The sequence below is a fragment of the Gymnoscopelus braueri genome, assembly GCF_963280865.1.
Source record: "Gymnoscopelus braueri genome assembly, chromosome: 10".
NCBI lineage: Eukaryota > Metazoa > Chordata > Actinopteri > Myctophiformes > Myctophidae > Gymnoscopelus > Gymnoscopelus braueri.
In genome coordinates, this window is record NC_137611.1 from 33549851 (window position 1) to 33567920 (window position 18070).

Here is an 18070-nt window from a genome sequence, read left to right on the forward strand (position 1 = left end):
TATATGCTCTGTCTCTCTCACCGTTTCTCTGTGTTTGTGTGTGCTCATAAAGGTATTTGTTTGGATTGTTAAGTCTTCTGACAAAAGTCACAAGACATTGCCAAAGCAAATGATAAAATGATGCTTTACACATAAGCGCTGACTTTAACTTAAAGGGGAATTTTTGGACCACGGTTTTCTTACCTTTTCTATGATGTTATGATATCTTAGGATGAATGGTACAGTAGAACATTTTCATAACTCCATCCCGGGTCTGCCACAGCTGACAGATGACCCACTGCAAAAAAAAAGGGAAGTCTCGCTAGACGAGATTGAAATCTCGAGATTGAAATCTTGTCTAGCGAGACTTCCGTTTTTTTTTTTCGGTTTTTTTTTCGGTTGCATAGTGTTCTGTCACAATGAACGTCAGATTTCACCCCAAAAAAAACAAGAAAAAGCTATTAAAATACGCGATCTAGCGCAAGGCCTATTGGCGCACGTTTTAAGCTGTGGCGGACCCGGGATGGAGTTATGACATTCTTCTACTGTACCATTCATCCTAAGATATCCTAACATCATAGAAAATGTAAGAAAACCGTGGTCCAAAATTCCCCTTTAAGAGCTTACCTAAAAGTGTTTTAGATCAGCTCTGCATTTTAGAATTTGCAAACCCTATGTTTATACAGTCAGTAGTACAACATCATATGGCTATTGTATACTTCATTTACTATAGTTGTCAAATTTTCAAGGGACTAGGTGGTTGTCGTGTCCTCCAACAACTGTCCTCGAGGGTCAATGTTTATCATTTCAGAGTTCAGTTAACAGAGTTTCGCTGTATAGTTACCTAGTAGTTCCTCTGGGTCTTTGACCACAATGTGAGCATTGAGTTCTTGCAACTCTTGATGCAGCTCCTCAACCTTCTTGCTAGATTTCTTCAACATGTTGTCAACATAGGCCAGGCTCTTCTTGTCCGTGGTCACCTTAAGAGTAGAAAATAATAGAGTTAAGAGAGCAAAAGGGTCTCGTATGTGAGCAGGTTTTCACAGTTACGGGTGTAGAAAATAATAAATAAGAACAATGTTATTAAAGAGAAAAGTTATCACTTCAAGAGTAATCATATCACCCTCTCCCTAGAATCAAATTCTCTCTTCAGCATCTTCCTTCTCCACTAACCCTAGTGTTTTCAGGTGATGTCGGTTGTAGTTTTCTCTAGGTCGAGAATATGGGACACAATCGAGCCAGCCAACAACAGAACAATTCCAGCTAACTGGTGTTGATACCCTGTGCCTGTCTAGGAAAGCGATTGTGATTGGCTGAGTTGCGACACAATCACAAAAATCACAATTCAGCCAATTTGTGTTGCATTTAGAATGCAAGAATTTCCCAGACCTGATCAGAAATAATACTCTGTTTATATGACACTTCCTGGTCAGGAAACTCATGTAGACAATAAATCTAACATCACATGTAAGCACAATTAATATGGAAAATAATTAATTCATATATATTTATTCATTAAAAGCCCCCCAACCCCCCAAGACACTATGGTCAGTGCCTTTACACTAGACCAGCGGTTCTCAAACTATGGGTCGCAGGAAGGTGCCGCCACCAAAAATGTATTTGATTGTATTTTGACGTCAAAGACGACCACTTCACTCCTCATACACACATACAACTCCAACCGACCGTGAACCAGCAGAGCAGCAACACAGGGAAGAGACAACACACACAAGCCCTTGCAGAGGCACACAGAACTGATTTACCTGTTCATAAACTAAACAATATAGTAATAATATGGCAGGAATGAAGTTCAATATGAGCGGGTGCCAGGTGGCTTAAAGGAGTTTTCGTAACTCCGAGAGCGAGAAAACATTTGGACCATGGTTCCATTTGTACCTTCTCAGAGTTAAATTAACACTGGTAAATTGGCACTGGAGGTTTCACTGTGTATATTATCTGCTGTAGCCTATGTGCCAGCAAACACAATAAGCCCCCCGAATCGGCATTTGAGTCAACAAACCGCTCAATTTACGGATCGTGATCGCGATGTAACATTACCGAGCGAGTCATGCTCACAGACAACCCGACCACGACCAGTTACCAACAGCTGCCCCCCGGCCGGGATGGAGAAAAGCACACAGTCGGTGGCAAAAGATAAAATCGAGAGCTGGTTTCAGAAACTCTGGTGGTTCTGGCTAAATATGCTTCTGTTTACGAATGTGTGTACAGAAACACTTCCGCTGCTTTTATTGATTGACTACAATATTATTCATCCATTTCATTGATAAAGTAGGCCTACAAATCAGTAGGAATCACTGCTGTCATTTCATTTTCTAATAATTATAAGGCCAGGCTGGCCAGCAATGTATGCTTTTATTTTAAGATATTCTTTATTTCCACTTTGAAATTGCATAATAAATAAAGTGTGGGGTCACCCAAAAAAATTCCCCAGAAAATTGGGTCGTGGTATAAAAAGGTTCGATAACCCCTGAACTAGACCGCTTATGCCTGATTTATGAGCTCCTGAATTTCGGAGCACGAAAGAAATTGTATTCGACCTCACAATGTGTCAATCATCTTTGCCCACTGCCTCAGACGTTTTTGGCCGTCATTATTTATTTCGGACCCGGTTAAATTTTCTGCATTTTTCCCATCATCTTGTCTGTATGTTGCATTGGTTTTGATGCAGTAGCCTACCCTGAAGAATGAAGCCTGTGGATTGAGAAAATGCATGCACTTTTCCAAATGGGACGATTTTTTTCAAGTGTGTGAATTTCGAATGTAAATGATTTCTTATATAAAATATTGTATGCAGTAAAACTTAATTCAAACACATCAAAGGTCTCTTTCTTTCTCTATATGCACCGTCCATGGTTGGTGCTGAGAAATGCGCTCTTTTGCAAGATCAAATTAATGATTACTTCATACTTATTTTATTCTATAGCCAATAAAGCTGTAAGGGTTTAGATACAAGCCCGGACTTATCTGGAGAACGGAGACGCATCGCTCTAAGGATGTGCTCATTGTGCTGTGATGGAAGTTGGAACAGTCTTTACCTCGAAATGATTAATATAACATTATAATCAAAACAATCTATTTGTTTAAAATCAAATTAAGGTAGACTACAAGAGAAATATGACAATTGAGGGGGTTTTACTGCGAGGAACAATCCATATGTTTTTACATCGCTTTTTTGGTTGAGTCTCGTTGTAAACTGTCTGCCATCACTACCAAATAATGAATCACCCATTTCAGCTTGACCTAATTTTCAATCAATTAAAGTGACGTTGTGTGATGGTTAAACGTGTGCAGGTTCTAGTACCGACAACCGACTACAGATCAACGAGCGAGTCTGGTTACTGTGTGTGTGTCTGCCATGTGAAGTCTGTGTGTTTACAGCAAGGTAGCTGATCTACTATCCTTCGTTGTATGAGGGTATACCGACCGTGAACCAGCAGAGCAGCAACACAGGGAAGAGACAACACACACAAGCCCTTGCAGAGGCACACAGAACTGATTTACCTGTTCATAAACTAAACAATATAGTAATAATATGGCAGGAATGAAGTTCAATATGAGCGGGTGCCAGGTGGCTTAAAGGAGTTTTCGTAACTCCGAGAGCGAGAAAACATTTGGACCATGGTTCCATTTGTACCTTCTCAAGAGTTAAATTAACACTGGTAAATTGGCACTGGAGGTTTCACTGTGTATATTATCTGCTGTAGCCTATGTGCCAGCAAACACAATAAGCCCCCCGAATCGGCATTTGAGTCAACAAACCGCTCAATTTACGGATCGTGATCGCGATGTAACATTACCGAGCGAGTCATGCTCACAGACAACCCGACCACGACCAGTTACCAACAGCTGCCCCCCGGCCGGGATGGAGAAAAGCACACAGTCGGTGGCAAAAGATAAAATCGAGAGCTGGTTTCAGAAACTCTGGTGGTTCTGGCTAAATATGCTTCTGTTTACGAATGTGTGTACAGAAACACTTCCGCTGCTTTTATTGATTGACTACAATATTATTCATCCATTTCATTGATAAAGTAGGCCTACAAATCAGTAGGAATCACTGCTGTCATTTCATTTTCTAATAATTATAAGGCCAGGCTGGCCAGCAATGTATGCTTTTATTTTAAGATATTCTTTATTTCCACTTTGAAATTGCATAATAAATAAAGTGTGGGGTCACCCAAAAAAATTCCCCAGAAAATTGGGTCGTGGTATAAAAAGGTTCGATAACCCCTGAACTAGACCGCTTATGCCTGATTTATGAGCTCCTGAATTTCGGAGCACGAAAGAAATTGTATTCGACCTCACAATGTGTCAATCATCTTTGCCCACTGCCTCAGACGTTTTTGGCCGTCATTATTTATTTCGGACCCGGTTAAATTTTCTGCATTTTTCCCATCATCTTGTCTGTATGTTGCATTGGTTTTGATGCAGTAGCCTACCCTGAAGAATGAAGCCTGTGGATTGAGAAAATGCATGCACTTTTCCAAATGGGACGACACAAGTGTGTGAATTTCGAATGTAAATGATTTCTTATATAAAATATTGTATGCAGTAAAACTTAATTCAAACACATCAAAGGTCTCTTTCTTTCTCTATATGCACCGGCCATGGTTGGTGCTGAGAAATGCGCTCTTTTGCAAGATCAAATTAATGATTACTTCATACTTATTTTATTCTATAGCCAATAAAGCTGTAAGGGTTTAGATACAAGCCCGGACTTATCTGGAGAACGGAGACGCATCGCTCTAAGGATGTGCTCATTGTGCTGTGATGGAAGTTGGAACAGTCTTTACCTCGAAATGATTAATATAACATTATAATCAAAACAATCTATTTGTTTAAAATCAAATTAAGGTAGACTACAAGAGAAATATGACAATTGAGGGGGTTTTACTGCGAGGAACAATCCATATGTTTTTACATCGCTTTTTTGGTTGAGTCTCGTTGTAAACTGTCTGCCATCACTACCAAATAATGAATCACCCATTTCAGCTTGACCTAATTTTCAATCAATTAAAGTGACGTTGTGTGATGGTTAAACGTGTGCAGGTTCTAGTACCGACAACCGACTACAGATCAACGAGCGAGTCTGGTTACTGTGTGTGTGTCTGCCATGTGAAGTCTGTGTGTTTACAGCAAGGTAGCTGATCTACTATCCTTCGTTGTATGAGGGTATCGCGTGGCGAACACAGCTAATCTACAAGCCCACAACGCGTTGCACCAGCGATGCATTGTGGACTTGTAGATCGGTTGTCGTTCACGCATGACACCGTCATATGATGAAGTAAAGCGTTGGGGGGAGACTTGTGTCAGACTGACGGCTCTGTGATCTCGAGAGACCAGCTGCCGTTTAAGGTTACATGCGCCCAGTCGCACGGGAGCTCATTTTAATTCGAACCTTAATTTCTATGGTCGAATATTCTTTTATTTTTAATATTCGAATATGGAATATTCGTTGACAGCTTTAGTTGGTAGCCAAAATATCATTGATCTACAAGTTTACACAACGCGTTGAAAATGTAAGCTTGCAGATCTGTTCTTTTTAACAAGTGACGCCTTTGTGTGTGTGTGTGTGTGTGTGTGTGTGTGTGTGTGTGTGTGTGTGTGTGTGTGTGTGTGTGTGTGTGTCAGCCGCTGTTTAGGATTGCGGTGGTCTTCTTTGTAACCCATTCAATCCAGGAACGCATCTGTGTCATTTTAGATTTTAGCTATAACCACTATTTTATACTTTGGGCTATTCAAAAATAGCAGATATACAAGCTCATAGTGCAGCACCGAGTTCTGCGCTATGAGCTTGTAGATCTGCTATTTTAGAAAAATCCTGAACCAACTTTTGAAACAACATTTTTAACTCAAATCTTTGCTTCTGGAGGTCCCTGGAACAAAATAAATGTGTTTGCTTTAAAAAAAACATATATTCAAAGATAGCTCATAGCGTGGCACTCGGTTTGCTTGTAGATCTGCTATTTTTGAATAGCCAATGTATAAAATAATAGTGGTTAAAATAAAAAATGACAGATGCTTTCCCAGTCTTAATGGGTTAATGTCACTCCAGTATAGCAGAGCATCAAGCTGGGCCTTGAATTAAACAAATTGAAATGATTGGGATAATCCCACAGCTATGAAAGCTCTGACCAGCAGGTGAAACTCTTCTTGTTCATAGCAAACTCATCACTGCTTGATGATGACTCTTTTGTTTCGTTCTGCGAAATTGTCTGCAATTAATATAATAATACGCATCGGACTCAGTGTGCCAGGTTGCTGTGCTTGACAGGTTTTTTTCCCCCGGATTTCAGATTTTAAACTCAGACTTTAGTCTGCGATGCTAGTGAGCTACTATGCATTACATGTTCATCATATGCTGGTAATTGTTGGTCCTTACTGTTGTAAGCAACATAAGATAAATGCACTAAGTTGTTACCTTTCGCAGGTTCTCTGCCCCTTCTTTGATCTTTAGCTCCTTGCGGATCTCGCGACGGATCTGCTCCTTGATCTCATCCAGCTTCTGCTGCACCATGGTGTCCGACAGATCCAGGTTATTTCCCAGACCTAGCCGTTCCGATACCAGCATACCGGCATCCCCCTGAGGAAAATAAAAGGACAAGGAGGAGTAAAAAAACAGGGCTATCAGGGCTTTTTTAGACCTACCCTAACTCTCTGGATGTGCAACCAATACACCTGGATTTAGCGGGTCAGTACAGGATGCTCGATGCACCGTGCTGCAGTGCAGAACATACACCGTTAAGTTTCCAGATACTGGGAGTGCACTAACCAAATGGAAAGGACCCGAATCCGACTCACGTCATGTCTTGCGTCTAGTATTCGACTATCAAAACCACTATTCGACAGTGGACACTACACCAAAGCAGTGGCAATACATCTCAGAAGATATGCCGCTGTGGACAGTTATTCATTGGGTAATTGGTTCTCTTAATACATTAATGTTGATTAATGTCAAATCGTATAGTTTGTTGTCGTTGAACATGGATAGGTTTGACAATCATTTTCGGAGTTATTCCATCTTTCCTTGCAGGTCAAGACAGCAGTCGCCCGTCGCGCTGTTGTGCCTATGATCCATCGTGCGAAGGTGTCACACACTGAAAGTAGCAGATCTACAAGTTCACATGTCCATCCACTGGGAGGCTTGCACTGTGAGCTTGTAGATCTGCAATTTTCGGTGCGCGACACATTCGTGCGACAAAGTATAGCAGTCAATCCATGCCTGCTCAAAGAAGCTGCTCTGGGTTTAGTCCAATTAGATCACCATTCATTTGTAAACAGCCTCTCAGAGCCAATCGATGACTGTTATTTCACCAACCCCCTGTCTACATTAGTTTAAATCTTTCCAGATAGAATAACATATCTTAACACAAACAGGCTATGACCGTTCCATTTACTCACAAGGGCCAACTCATTGCAGTGATAATGTAGCACTAAAGCATTGCCAATAACTGTTAATTAGAATAAGACGTAGGCCTGATCACAGCAAAGTGATTGCACAGATCTGTGCTAAGTTCTGATGATTGAAATACTAGATCAAACCTCACTTAAAATAGTCTAATCCTAAAATGTATCATTTCCAACAAAGTAAAGTGTTCCAAACTTAAGAGAGGCTATCTGACTTTGGTGTTTGTACTATTGCTTAACCTGCATCTTCATAGCAGGCATCTTAACTAATGAGAGATTAGAAACTAGTAACTTCCAGAATGGGTTCAGATTTAAAAAGGTCATCTTAAAACACAGTAGTGAATGTGATGTCCCACCAGAGGGCCAGTACCAGCGGCAACTGGGTAGCATGCAAAGTTTTTCTTAAAGAGAAAACAAAAACAAGTCTTAAGATTTGCTTTGATAAAATATTGATAAAGAAATGGATATAAATAATATTGAAGTTTCAAATTGGATGAATGGTTGATGATACATTTATATTATGTGTAATGGTTACTATTATCATGCAACAGCACTTCTCACATTTATTTTGAGTATGGAGCACACTGGTAGATGACCAGATTATGCTTTGGCACATAATCACAGCATCCTATGTTCGATTTTGGTTGGACTTAATTTGACAATGTGGTTTGACAACAGCTCAAACTCGTAAAACGTTTTACCCAGTTCCACAGTTTTACAGCACCATGGCGTTTTATGTATAAGACACAAGAAATTCTGCACTATTTATGCAAACTCAAAAGTTTGCACTGTTAAAGAGTGTGAGCCTCTAATGGCGTTTTTTTCTTTTTACCTATTTAGACCTGGAAGACCTATACATTTTTATACATTTAAAGCCGGGACCTGTTCCCCTCTACCCCTTTCTCCAAAAAAAATGTGTAATTCATTTGGCTTAAGTTGTATTTGTTTTCCATTTGTACACCGTATACCGCTATGTGTAAGCACTTTTTTTTTTCTTCTAAATTTAACAAAAATATCTTTCTACACTTTGACCCAAATATTATGTCAAATAGATAGATGGCACACATTTTTGTTGTCTCCTTGTGTAGCCTCTCATCCAGGAGCTCTTCACAAATGAGTTCTGGTGATTGTCCCATCCTACATAACTCTGGAGAGTTCTTGATCCAGATTGGTGTTCAGCTTTGCATTTTGCTGTTTTTCCTATTTGTTGCCATGTATGTTTTTCTGAGTATCTCGTAAATATGTATTTTTGTACATTGTTGTATATGTAATGTTTAATATGAAGAAGAAAACAAATTGCAACACATTTTGGCTTACTGAAATAGTATGTTGTCTGGTCACTTGTCAGGAATGGGTAATTATTAGGGATGCACCGACATATCGGCAACATATCGGTATCGGACAATATTTGCCGTTATCGGTCAATATCAGTAAAATATATATATATATATATATATATATATATATATATATATATATATATATATTTTATTCCTGGTTAAAGTTACATTAGTTTTACTCTATGGTGTGTGTGTGTGTGTGTGTGTGTGTGTGTGTGTGTGTGTGTGTGTGTGTGTGTGTGTGTGTGTGTGTGTGTGTGTGTGTGTATGTGTCAAGGCAATTATGTTGTGTTTCTGCAGATTCTGAACAGTTATTTCTTATAACGAAGATGTATTTGTTTCCCTGGCACAAAAGGGGGAAATAATAACACCAAAAACTAAATAAACAAAATAACAAAAAATATCGGTATCGGTTATCGGCTAAATTGTTATTTTAAACATCGGGATCGGCCAAGAAAGAATTTCCATATCGGTGCATCCCTAGTATCCACCCCACCCATGTTGATGGGTAGATTGAGGACACTCCCTTGGAGATGAGTTCACCTGTGTCCCATTCCCTAAGTGGTGCGAATACTCTGTATTCGCAATAAACCCTGAGGGCGCGCCCCCACCAAGAGTTGGCTGGCCGCTGATTGCAGAATCTGCCAATGCATTGTCAATGCAAATGCGTGGATTCCTGGTCTTGCGGATTTTTTCCAAGAATCCACGCATTTGCATTGACAATGCATTGGCAGATTCTGCAATCAGCGGCCAGCCAACTCTTGGTGGGGGCGCGCCCTGAGGAAGACTATTCTTGTCGAAACATTGGTTTCCTGAATCTTTTAAATGATCTTTTGCATCGTGGCTAAGAGTTGTGCGGCCTCCTCCTTCTCAACATACCTTTCAAGCTGGGAACACCTCAGTGTGTAGTTGTTGCTTGCTATTATACAGTATATAGCAATTTGTATTTATTTTTTGGAATACAATTTTTCAGAAAAGAAGATTCAGATTAGAAGACATTTTTAGAATCGGTCTCAGGTATAAATGGGTTTAACTGCATGGTACTGGTTAACTTTTTTGGTTTCCATTGGCAAAAGTAGTACCTGGTATTACTTACTTTTATGTATTACCTCTATCGAGGTTCCAGCTTAGCGAGTTCCATGGCAAAACCAAATGGTGACAACACGGCAGACTACAGACTGGTCAGAGACATTAATCACTACTACCATCATTGCATCACAACAGACTCCACAATAATGCGTGGAAGCTCCTGAATACTGTTAACTAAAGTTTAAACTAGCAGTTGCCAGTTGGACATTACATTAATCAGTATTGAACAACTGTGGCCTATTTCTCGCCAGAAATTGTATCAGAAACAGTTTTTGTTGTACTGTACAATTGAAATATTTGCCATTGTTTTTAGCACTCTCCCACACAGAGGGTTAGACGTCGCCGACTCGTTATGACGACTAGTTAGATACATCGTAGGCTCAGGGTTTCCACTAGGCATTTTTCTGCCATCAATCAGCCATAATTTAATACACATCACGTGCGTGTGTACGCGAGTGCACCACCCAACTGATCAGCTGAGTAGTGCAGCGCACTTTTTTCAATCATAGACGCACTGCACTCTGCGCTGTCCATAGTTTCAACAAGCATTATTTATCTACTCGATCATGATTCATGCAGGGGTGTCGCTTGCCAAAAAGAACATGAATTAGTCCGCCTACATAATAAGCTTTCTTATACTGTCATGTTCACTGTTACATGATGCCAGCATAGTTAGTCACTTCACTTGCCTGTGTTCTTCCACCACTTTCCTAAATGCTCTCCACGTCATTGACTGTGCTTGCACAGTAGGCAAATTATATCCACGTCGGTTCCAAAGCTTTTACTGATTGTAGCAACTTGCTCATTGCAATGAATTGATGAACGCTGTCATTTTGTGACATGTAGGCCTACAACTTTGGAGCTGTGCCAGTGAAGCAGCCTACACAGTAGATATTAGGAGGAGATGAAGACTTGGTTCGCTGTGTCCTTCATTGTAACACTGCAATATTATGATCAATGCTCCAGCTTTGTGTTGGTCTCACGACTTGCACCCTTCGCAGTTTGTAAATCCATTAATTTTGCACAATCTTGCAAGGAAAGTCTGTGCCACGCCAGACACCACTGTGCAGCCTGCTAAAGCGTGGTTTATACTTTGTTGCATGGTGGTATCGCGCGGCTCATATATACACAACACCACAGGTGCCGCAGATGCGACGCATTGTGAGCTTGCAGATCGGCTCTGTTAGCCGCAATACAGCCGTGGTACAACGAAGCATACATCAGGCAACAGGCCCTGTGTCTCTGTGTTTGCGAGGAGCTGCGCTGAAGGCAGCTGGCTGTCGGATGAAAAAAACACTGATGATTCGCCAGCCAATGTTTTCTCATAAAAAACTTTAAATATGATTTTAATTGTTGAAAATGTCGGTTGTGTGATGTTGTTACTTTATTCAATATCCAAATAGTTAATAGCCTAATTATAATAATAATTGTACTAATTATAATAATATCGTGAAGCAAGGCAGCTGGCCAATGTGGCCGGTGATCATTTTATTTAGCAGCGAATTCAAGTTTTAATCGGCCAATGGACGGTATATAGCGGCTAATGGAAACCTTGGGTAAGCTACTATCTGGAGTGGGAAACGAAGTACACAAGTGAGTAGAGTCGAGTCAATACCATGCAGTGGAAAAGCACCATATAACAAGCTTAACACTGCTGAATGAATCCTACTCCATTCATAGACAAGACACAATATCCAGAGCTGAGCCTAACACAACCTTTTAACCACACAATTACTACTACTGAATCTGGATCTTGTTAAATTCCAACTCATATGAGTTTAACATAAAATAACACCAAAGTTTTGATTGCTGGGTAAACAACATATTAAGCAATTTCAACATGTATGGTTTCAGATTATGTATGATGAGCATTTATGACAATTTTGTATTTGTAACTTTATTTTGCCCTCAATTCATGGTTTACTGTAAATTAATTGCATAGATTTGGCTAATAGAAAATAGACAGAAAACGACAGATTAATGGATACTGAAAATAGCCTAATTGTTTGTTGCAGCCCTGAATGAAACAGTAAAATAAAATAAATTAAGATACAGTTTTCAGTGTTTAACCAGTGTTAAAAGAATAGCTATGCAGAGTCCAGTATCTTACCATAACTTCATCACCATCATCCATCTCCATTTCTACGACATCTGTCGAACAAACCAATCCACGCATGTTTCTGTGGCCAACTAAAGTCTACTTCTGCTCATGCTTAAGATATTAAATAAACGTGTCTTCCTTCAACACAACCGCTATGCATCAGCATCGGCTGACAAGAGGAATATCTAATGTCAGAAGTCTATCAGTGTCTGTTTCTCTCTTGCTCTCGTCATTCCTCTCTCTCTGCCAGACACACATAAACATGTAGAAGCACACAAACCATTGACATCAGCAGGGAAGATAAACTGTCTGGGGGGGGAAGCCAAATCCCTCTTAGCTTCTCAACTCTGTGAGGTCACAGCAGCCCAGAATGGGACATAATCTCACTCCAGGGAGAGAGTGGCGTCTAAAATTAACCCAGGTTAAAAACATAACACCAGTCTCCCCCCCCCCCCACACAGAGCGAATTGTGTGGCGGAAAAGAGTGGGAGGAACTGTGTATTTGCCTAATACGGCAACCAAACAAGACAGACAGATACTCTTTTTCAGTGTAGCTGATTGTTAAATTGGCTGCTCTTGTTGACCAGTCAGCACTGCCTTTTGAACAGGCTAGAATAAGTCAGCGATCAACAATGTTGTCACTACCAGAATCAAGTTAACAGAGCACCATCCATCCACCAACTAATGTTATATGCCTAATGCAGAAAGCACAAATTGCAAAAGGTGTCCTTTTAGAAACGTGCACCGTTAATAACAGTCTCATAACAGTCTGTTATTATTTATTAACTTTTATTTAAATCAGATAAACACCAGCAGTCAAAGTCCCATTGAGGGAAAACAATTTAAAATTCTACAATACAACAAAATACAATAAACTTCAACTTGTTTTCCAGAGACCTTATATTAGACTATGCCTGAGCCAATAGACCTATGGTAAAGAAAACACTATCAATAAAGGTGTGTGTGGGAAGCTTTGCATAGGCCTTGAGTACACTGCCGTACCACTGGCCTATAAGCCTGTGACTGTCCTCTACCAAACCCCTCCCTCTGCTCTATAGGTGCTCCTCTCAGAACAAACTATACTTTGCACACATACTGTACATCTCCCCGTCCAAAGGGTCTGTGATGACTCATAGGTAAAATGGAGGTCACAACTTCTGGAAGTGAGGACGGGCAGCTCCCTTAGTTTCCCCCGATCGCTGCCCCACAAAACCTGTTTGCACTGCAGACGACGTGTTTGACCAGCGCTGTGTTAAGATAGCACGAGGACACAAAACAGGGCCATTTTTTCACAGCCAACAATGCAAGGAAATCCAAGAAAGGCCAATCAGATAAGGTGGAAATAAATCAGCATATACCCTTGAAGGCCTGTGTGGTTTAATTTGAGATCAAACGACAAAAGCCTAAATCTTGAGGAAGAGTCTGAGCACTTGGGTGTGTTTTAGCTTTACTGGGCACTTGCACAGAAAAAGAGCCTTGCAGAGCCACTTTTCCAATGTAATAATATGACTGTAAAGAACTGTAGGGCTTTACATTTCTTGTTACTCAAAGATGGAGCCTACTAAGGGAAATGACATCATACATGGAACGTAAGCCCTCAAAGACAAGTAAAGCAGGAATTGTAGGTAAATGTCCACACTCACACTATGCATCATAATGGATGAAACTTGTTAAACTAAGTGTTGCTCTACAAGTTACTCCACTGTAACTTTGAGCAAAATATGACATTCACGCTAGCTGAAAAGGCTACAATCATCTTTGCTGAAGACAACATTAGCCTACATTATAGATGCAAAGGGCAAATACAGAATGCATTCAACGTCGTAAGAAACTTTGGCAGAACTTAATAGCTCAAAGTCAATGTTTTATTACAAAGTTAAACGATAACTTATTGCGCTACTGAAAAAGTTGTTTAAAAGCCCCTTCTTAGAGCCTAATGTACATAAAAAGTGGAAAATCAAAGTAAACATTAGGCCATGAACCCCAAGAGTAAGTAGGTTAACTTATTCTTTAAGCCAGAAAGCTCCCAAGACTCACAACAAGAGCTCTATTCAGACAAAAAGACAATGGAAAAGTTGAAGCCACTGGCCAGGCTCATGCTTTAAGGCCAAGCCCTTGCCATTTCTCCACCAAGCCCATCTCAACCTACAACCTGACACCCATGCTCCTTACCTCACAGCTGCCTCTACACTATTGGTCAATGCTTGCTGTGTGACCAGAAATAGTATCACATGCCAATAAACCTGGACCCAGTGAATGGCTTCCAAGCACAATATTAAGGAAGAGTTTCATGTACTGTACAGCTATTCATCAATACAAGCTAGTCATTTGTTTGTCCCTCACAGATTACAGGCCACCTGGTTCAAGAATGCACACCCCCTTAATGTTAAAAAGGACAATCAGTTATAAACTGGATGTTAGTGTACAACACCTGTTGCGTTGCTGCATAGGACTTGTTCCACTTTACGTAAACCACGGCTATGGGACAGTAGAGTATAATATACAACCTGCAGCTAACCTTGACAGAGTTACAACTTTTGATATCAAAGTCAACATAGCAAAATGTGCCATAATGTTGTGTTCCGTCTCCACACTTTTCATATATGATGCAGAAATACTCCTATTCGGAAGTAGCAGCTCTGTAAGCAAAACAATGTCAGTCGAAAATTACAGTAAATTGGGATTTGGTAACAATAAATGTATGTTACATTCATCCAGAATGTACCATGATAGAAAATGTTTTGTCATAATCAATCACCATACGTAAGCTAGATAACACTAAATACTTCTGAAAGATATACCAATCAATACTAGTTTAATCTCAGCTCACACCACCATGAGGCTTTTGAATTTGAACATTCAATATGAAACAAGTAATTCAGCCATAATCTTTTCCATTGTAGACTAAAACCTTTGTCCTGATATCGTCACACCACAAGTGTATTATTGTAACCCCAATACAGTGTATACATACATACAACAGTTTCTACACAATTTTGAATTGTTCTTCTATTTTACTTTATTTTGTATTGTATTGTATTTTATATTTGGTTTATTATTCTACTTAAATTTGCATTGCTGTACCTCCACAACTTTTGTCTCAGGTGACTCACAGCCTGCATGGTCACAGGACAGATCCCCATGCAAGCAGTGAGTTTACCTGAAAACTGGAATTTCTTTCAGGATCAATTAAGTATCTGTCTACAGTTACCCGATATGGCTCAAGCATGAGTTTTAGTTTCACTGTCAAGTCGTGTGAAACAAAGACACATATTGTGAAATATTAAACAACCAGGGTCGGTGACTAAATTATTCTTAATATGTGCAATAACTTTTACACTCCCACAACTGTAAATAATCAACAGTATAGATTTCTCACTGACATTAAATTGACTTTTAGTGAGAATGCTACTCTAAAAATAACTTGTTTGTATGCGTTTCATTAAGATTAGTTTAAAATTGTAAACTTAGTTTTTACTTGTTGTGCCTGAGCGATAAACCGACGTCACTGGAATGAAACCACATTACTCCCCGAGTCATAACTGTTCACAGAGAATTATGTCCTGTATATACAATACATTTACTTTGATACAGTTGAGTTTGCTTTTATACAATGCGTAGGTTCCGTGACATTACAGATGTTAAACTTTGATTCCTATGGAGCGTGTTGAACAGAAACCCTCGTTGACTACAACAGGTAAACAGCAGCACTTCATGCAAGTGAACTGTTTACTAAAGAGGAGTGACATGGAACATAATTATGATTCACACCATTTACAACACAAAAAGGGTCATTAAGAAAGAAATGGAAAACTTTGTTACGTAGTTGTGGAGATTTTTGTTTTGCTTTCAAAGTAACGTTTTGACCCAGAACGAACGTAGTTTGACTCGTGTAACTGTGAGTTGTTTTTTAAACTACAATACAAAACAAACACAGTGTGTCAACACATTACTTAACAGTTACTTAACAGTTAACGCACTAAATTACAATATTACAAACGGGGGATATTTTTTGGGATAATTGTTTCCCAGGCCTCGATCCATGGATATAATTCCCAGACAAATACTTTGGGATCTGTCAGAATTCCTTCCCAAAAACACATAATCGTCTATTGGTCGTAATGCACCGGGTAACGAATGTGAAACGAGGACGTTTAAGGCGATGTGGTGGGCTCCATAAAAACAAAGTTTGCGCACTTTTCGCAACAGTTGTCAACTTTTCCTACCTGCACGGAATCGGCGGCCATCTTGGTTTTTCTTGTTTGAATCAAATCCTACGGAGAGAGAGGGGAGCAGTGTTGCCAGAGTGTGTGAGAGGAATGAGCAACCAGTCCATGAAAACAAGCCCTAAAATCGTCTATTTGGAAAGTAGCAGATCTACAAGATCACAACGCGTCACAATGCGACGCGCAGTGAGCTTGTAGATCTGCTATTTTCCCAAAAAATCTTGTATGGGGAGGTCCCTGGCACAAAATCTTTTCAGATGGGGGGGTTCTTGGATAATTACATATTAATTGGGGGGGGGGGGCTTTCCTTGCCATGAAAATGTTTGAGAACCACTGGGTTTAAACAACACAAAGGGAAAAATCCCAAAATAAGCAGCTACACTTTAGAAACAAGCCCAAAAAACCGCAACCCGCAACTAACCAATATTTACAAGCGACTTTACAGAAAAACAAGCCCAAAGTCGCTTATAATGCGCAGACCTGGCAACGCTGGAGGGGAGGTGGAAATCCAAAAACAGCCCAATTGTGTGTTCAAGTTTCCCTCTCGAACTCAATGAAGAAGTTCTTCTTTGGCCAAACCATCGGTCATCTCGGACATACGGGACGTCCCATGTCTTCTTTGGGACACTTTATGTCGTTCTTGCCACTATACGGGAAGCTCACGGGAGTTGTATTAAAGTCCTCATGAATAATACTAGGAGCATAAATGTGTCCCAGTGCTTTAGGAGGAGAGAGAGGCGGTGGTTCCAGTGTCCCGTCCGCCCATAGGCGCTCTCTCTCGCTCTCTCTCTCTCTCTCACCACTGTTTCCCAATTCCCAAACAGTGGGTCGGGACCCATTTGTGGGTCGCCTACACATTTTATGGTTCCATTTTTTTTTTTTTTTCGCACATTCAGTTTTTTATTATTATTTTAAAACATTTTCAAAAAACATTCCCAAAATATTTTTTTCAGTAATTTCATGAAGAAATCAAAGAAACATCGAAGAAATTCCATGAATTAAAGTGAAAACAGAGCTTAATTGTAGATCTGCTATTTTCACTAGTTTGGGTCCCGGGCAAACATCTAATTTCTCTTTTGGGTCTTGAGCTAAAAAGTTTGGGAACCACTGCTCAACCCAACCAACCTCCACACACACGTGACGTGACTTGATCATACACTTCTTCATATTCCATACATACTGCTGGGGTAGAACTTCATTTATCATCATCACTAGCTGGAGTAAACAAAGGATTGATGATTAATGTTCGTCATTGGTCACAGATTACCATGACCTAATTCAGTGGTTCTCAAACATTCTCATGTGGGGCCCCCAAATTGATTTGTATTTGGCCACGGACCCCCATCTGAAACGTTTTTTTTTTTTGGTAAACATATTTTATTGTAAGAATCAGTAACAAATATGTCATGAAATAATATTCCAACTATCTGAAAAGATTTTGTTACAGAGACCCCCCACAAGACTTTCCCAAGAGGTTTTGAAATTAGCAGATCTACAATCGTGACGCGTTGTGAGCTTGTAGATCGGCTATTCATGGCTGATTTTTAGGGTTAATGTGTTTTGATATTATGCTATATTAATACATTTAGCTGGGGACCCCCTAACCTCTTAAGGACCGATGGGGGTCCCCGGACCCCACTTAGAGAACTACTGACCTAATTCTGTAAGTAAAATGGGGCCAAAAGACATGAACAGGCCAAAATAAATGTTACGATTATTTTTGTGGCAAGGCTTATTTAGAATAGATTTAACAGTAGTATGCCAACAAATCAAGACACTTGGATAAAGTTGATGTCATGCATGCATCTAATTAAAATACTGTAAGTCAAAAGTGTGTTAAACTTAGCTATTGTTTTAAGATGTGATCAGAGCAACTACAGCAATGAGACCCTGTCTATCTTATACTACAG

At 39.9% G+C, this 18070-nt stretch overlaps 1 protein-coding gene across 2 annotated transcripts in view; it reads right to left on the reverse strand.

Moving 5' to 3' along the window:
* pkn2a (protein kinase N2a) overlaps positions 1–16908 on the reverse strand; it is a 44991-nt gene extending 28083 nt beyond the window's left edge. The window contains exons 1-4 of one of the 2 annotated variants that reach the window (XM_080440956.1): positions 16641–16908; positions 16161–16208; positions 6419–6580; positions 824–959 (exon numbers count right to left, since the gene is read on the reverse strand). In XM_080440956.1, coding sequence (XP_080297082.1) covers positions 824–959; positions 6419–6580; positions 16161–16181 — 319 coding nt within the window. In that variant the 5' untranslated portion in view covers positions 16182–16208; positions 16641–16908. Of the gene's footprint in view, positions 1–823; positions 960–6418; positions 6581–16160; positions 16209–16581; positions 16598–16640 lie in introns of those variants that run through there. The other variant, XM_080440957.1, reaches the window with a different exon arrangement.
* Positions 16909–18070: the final 1162 nt, after the last annotated feature.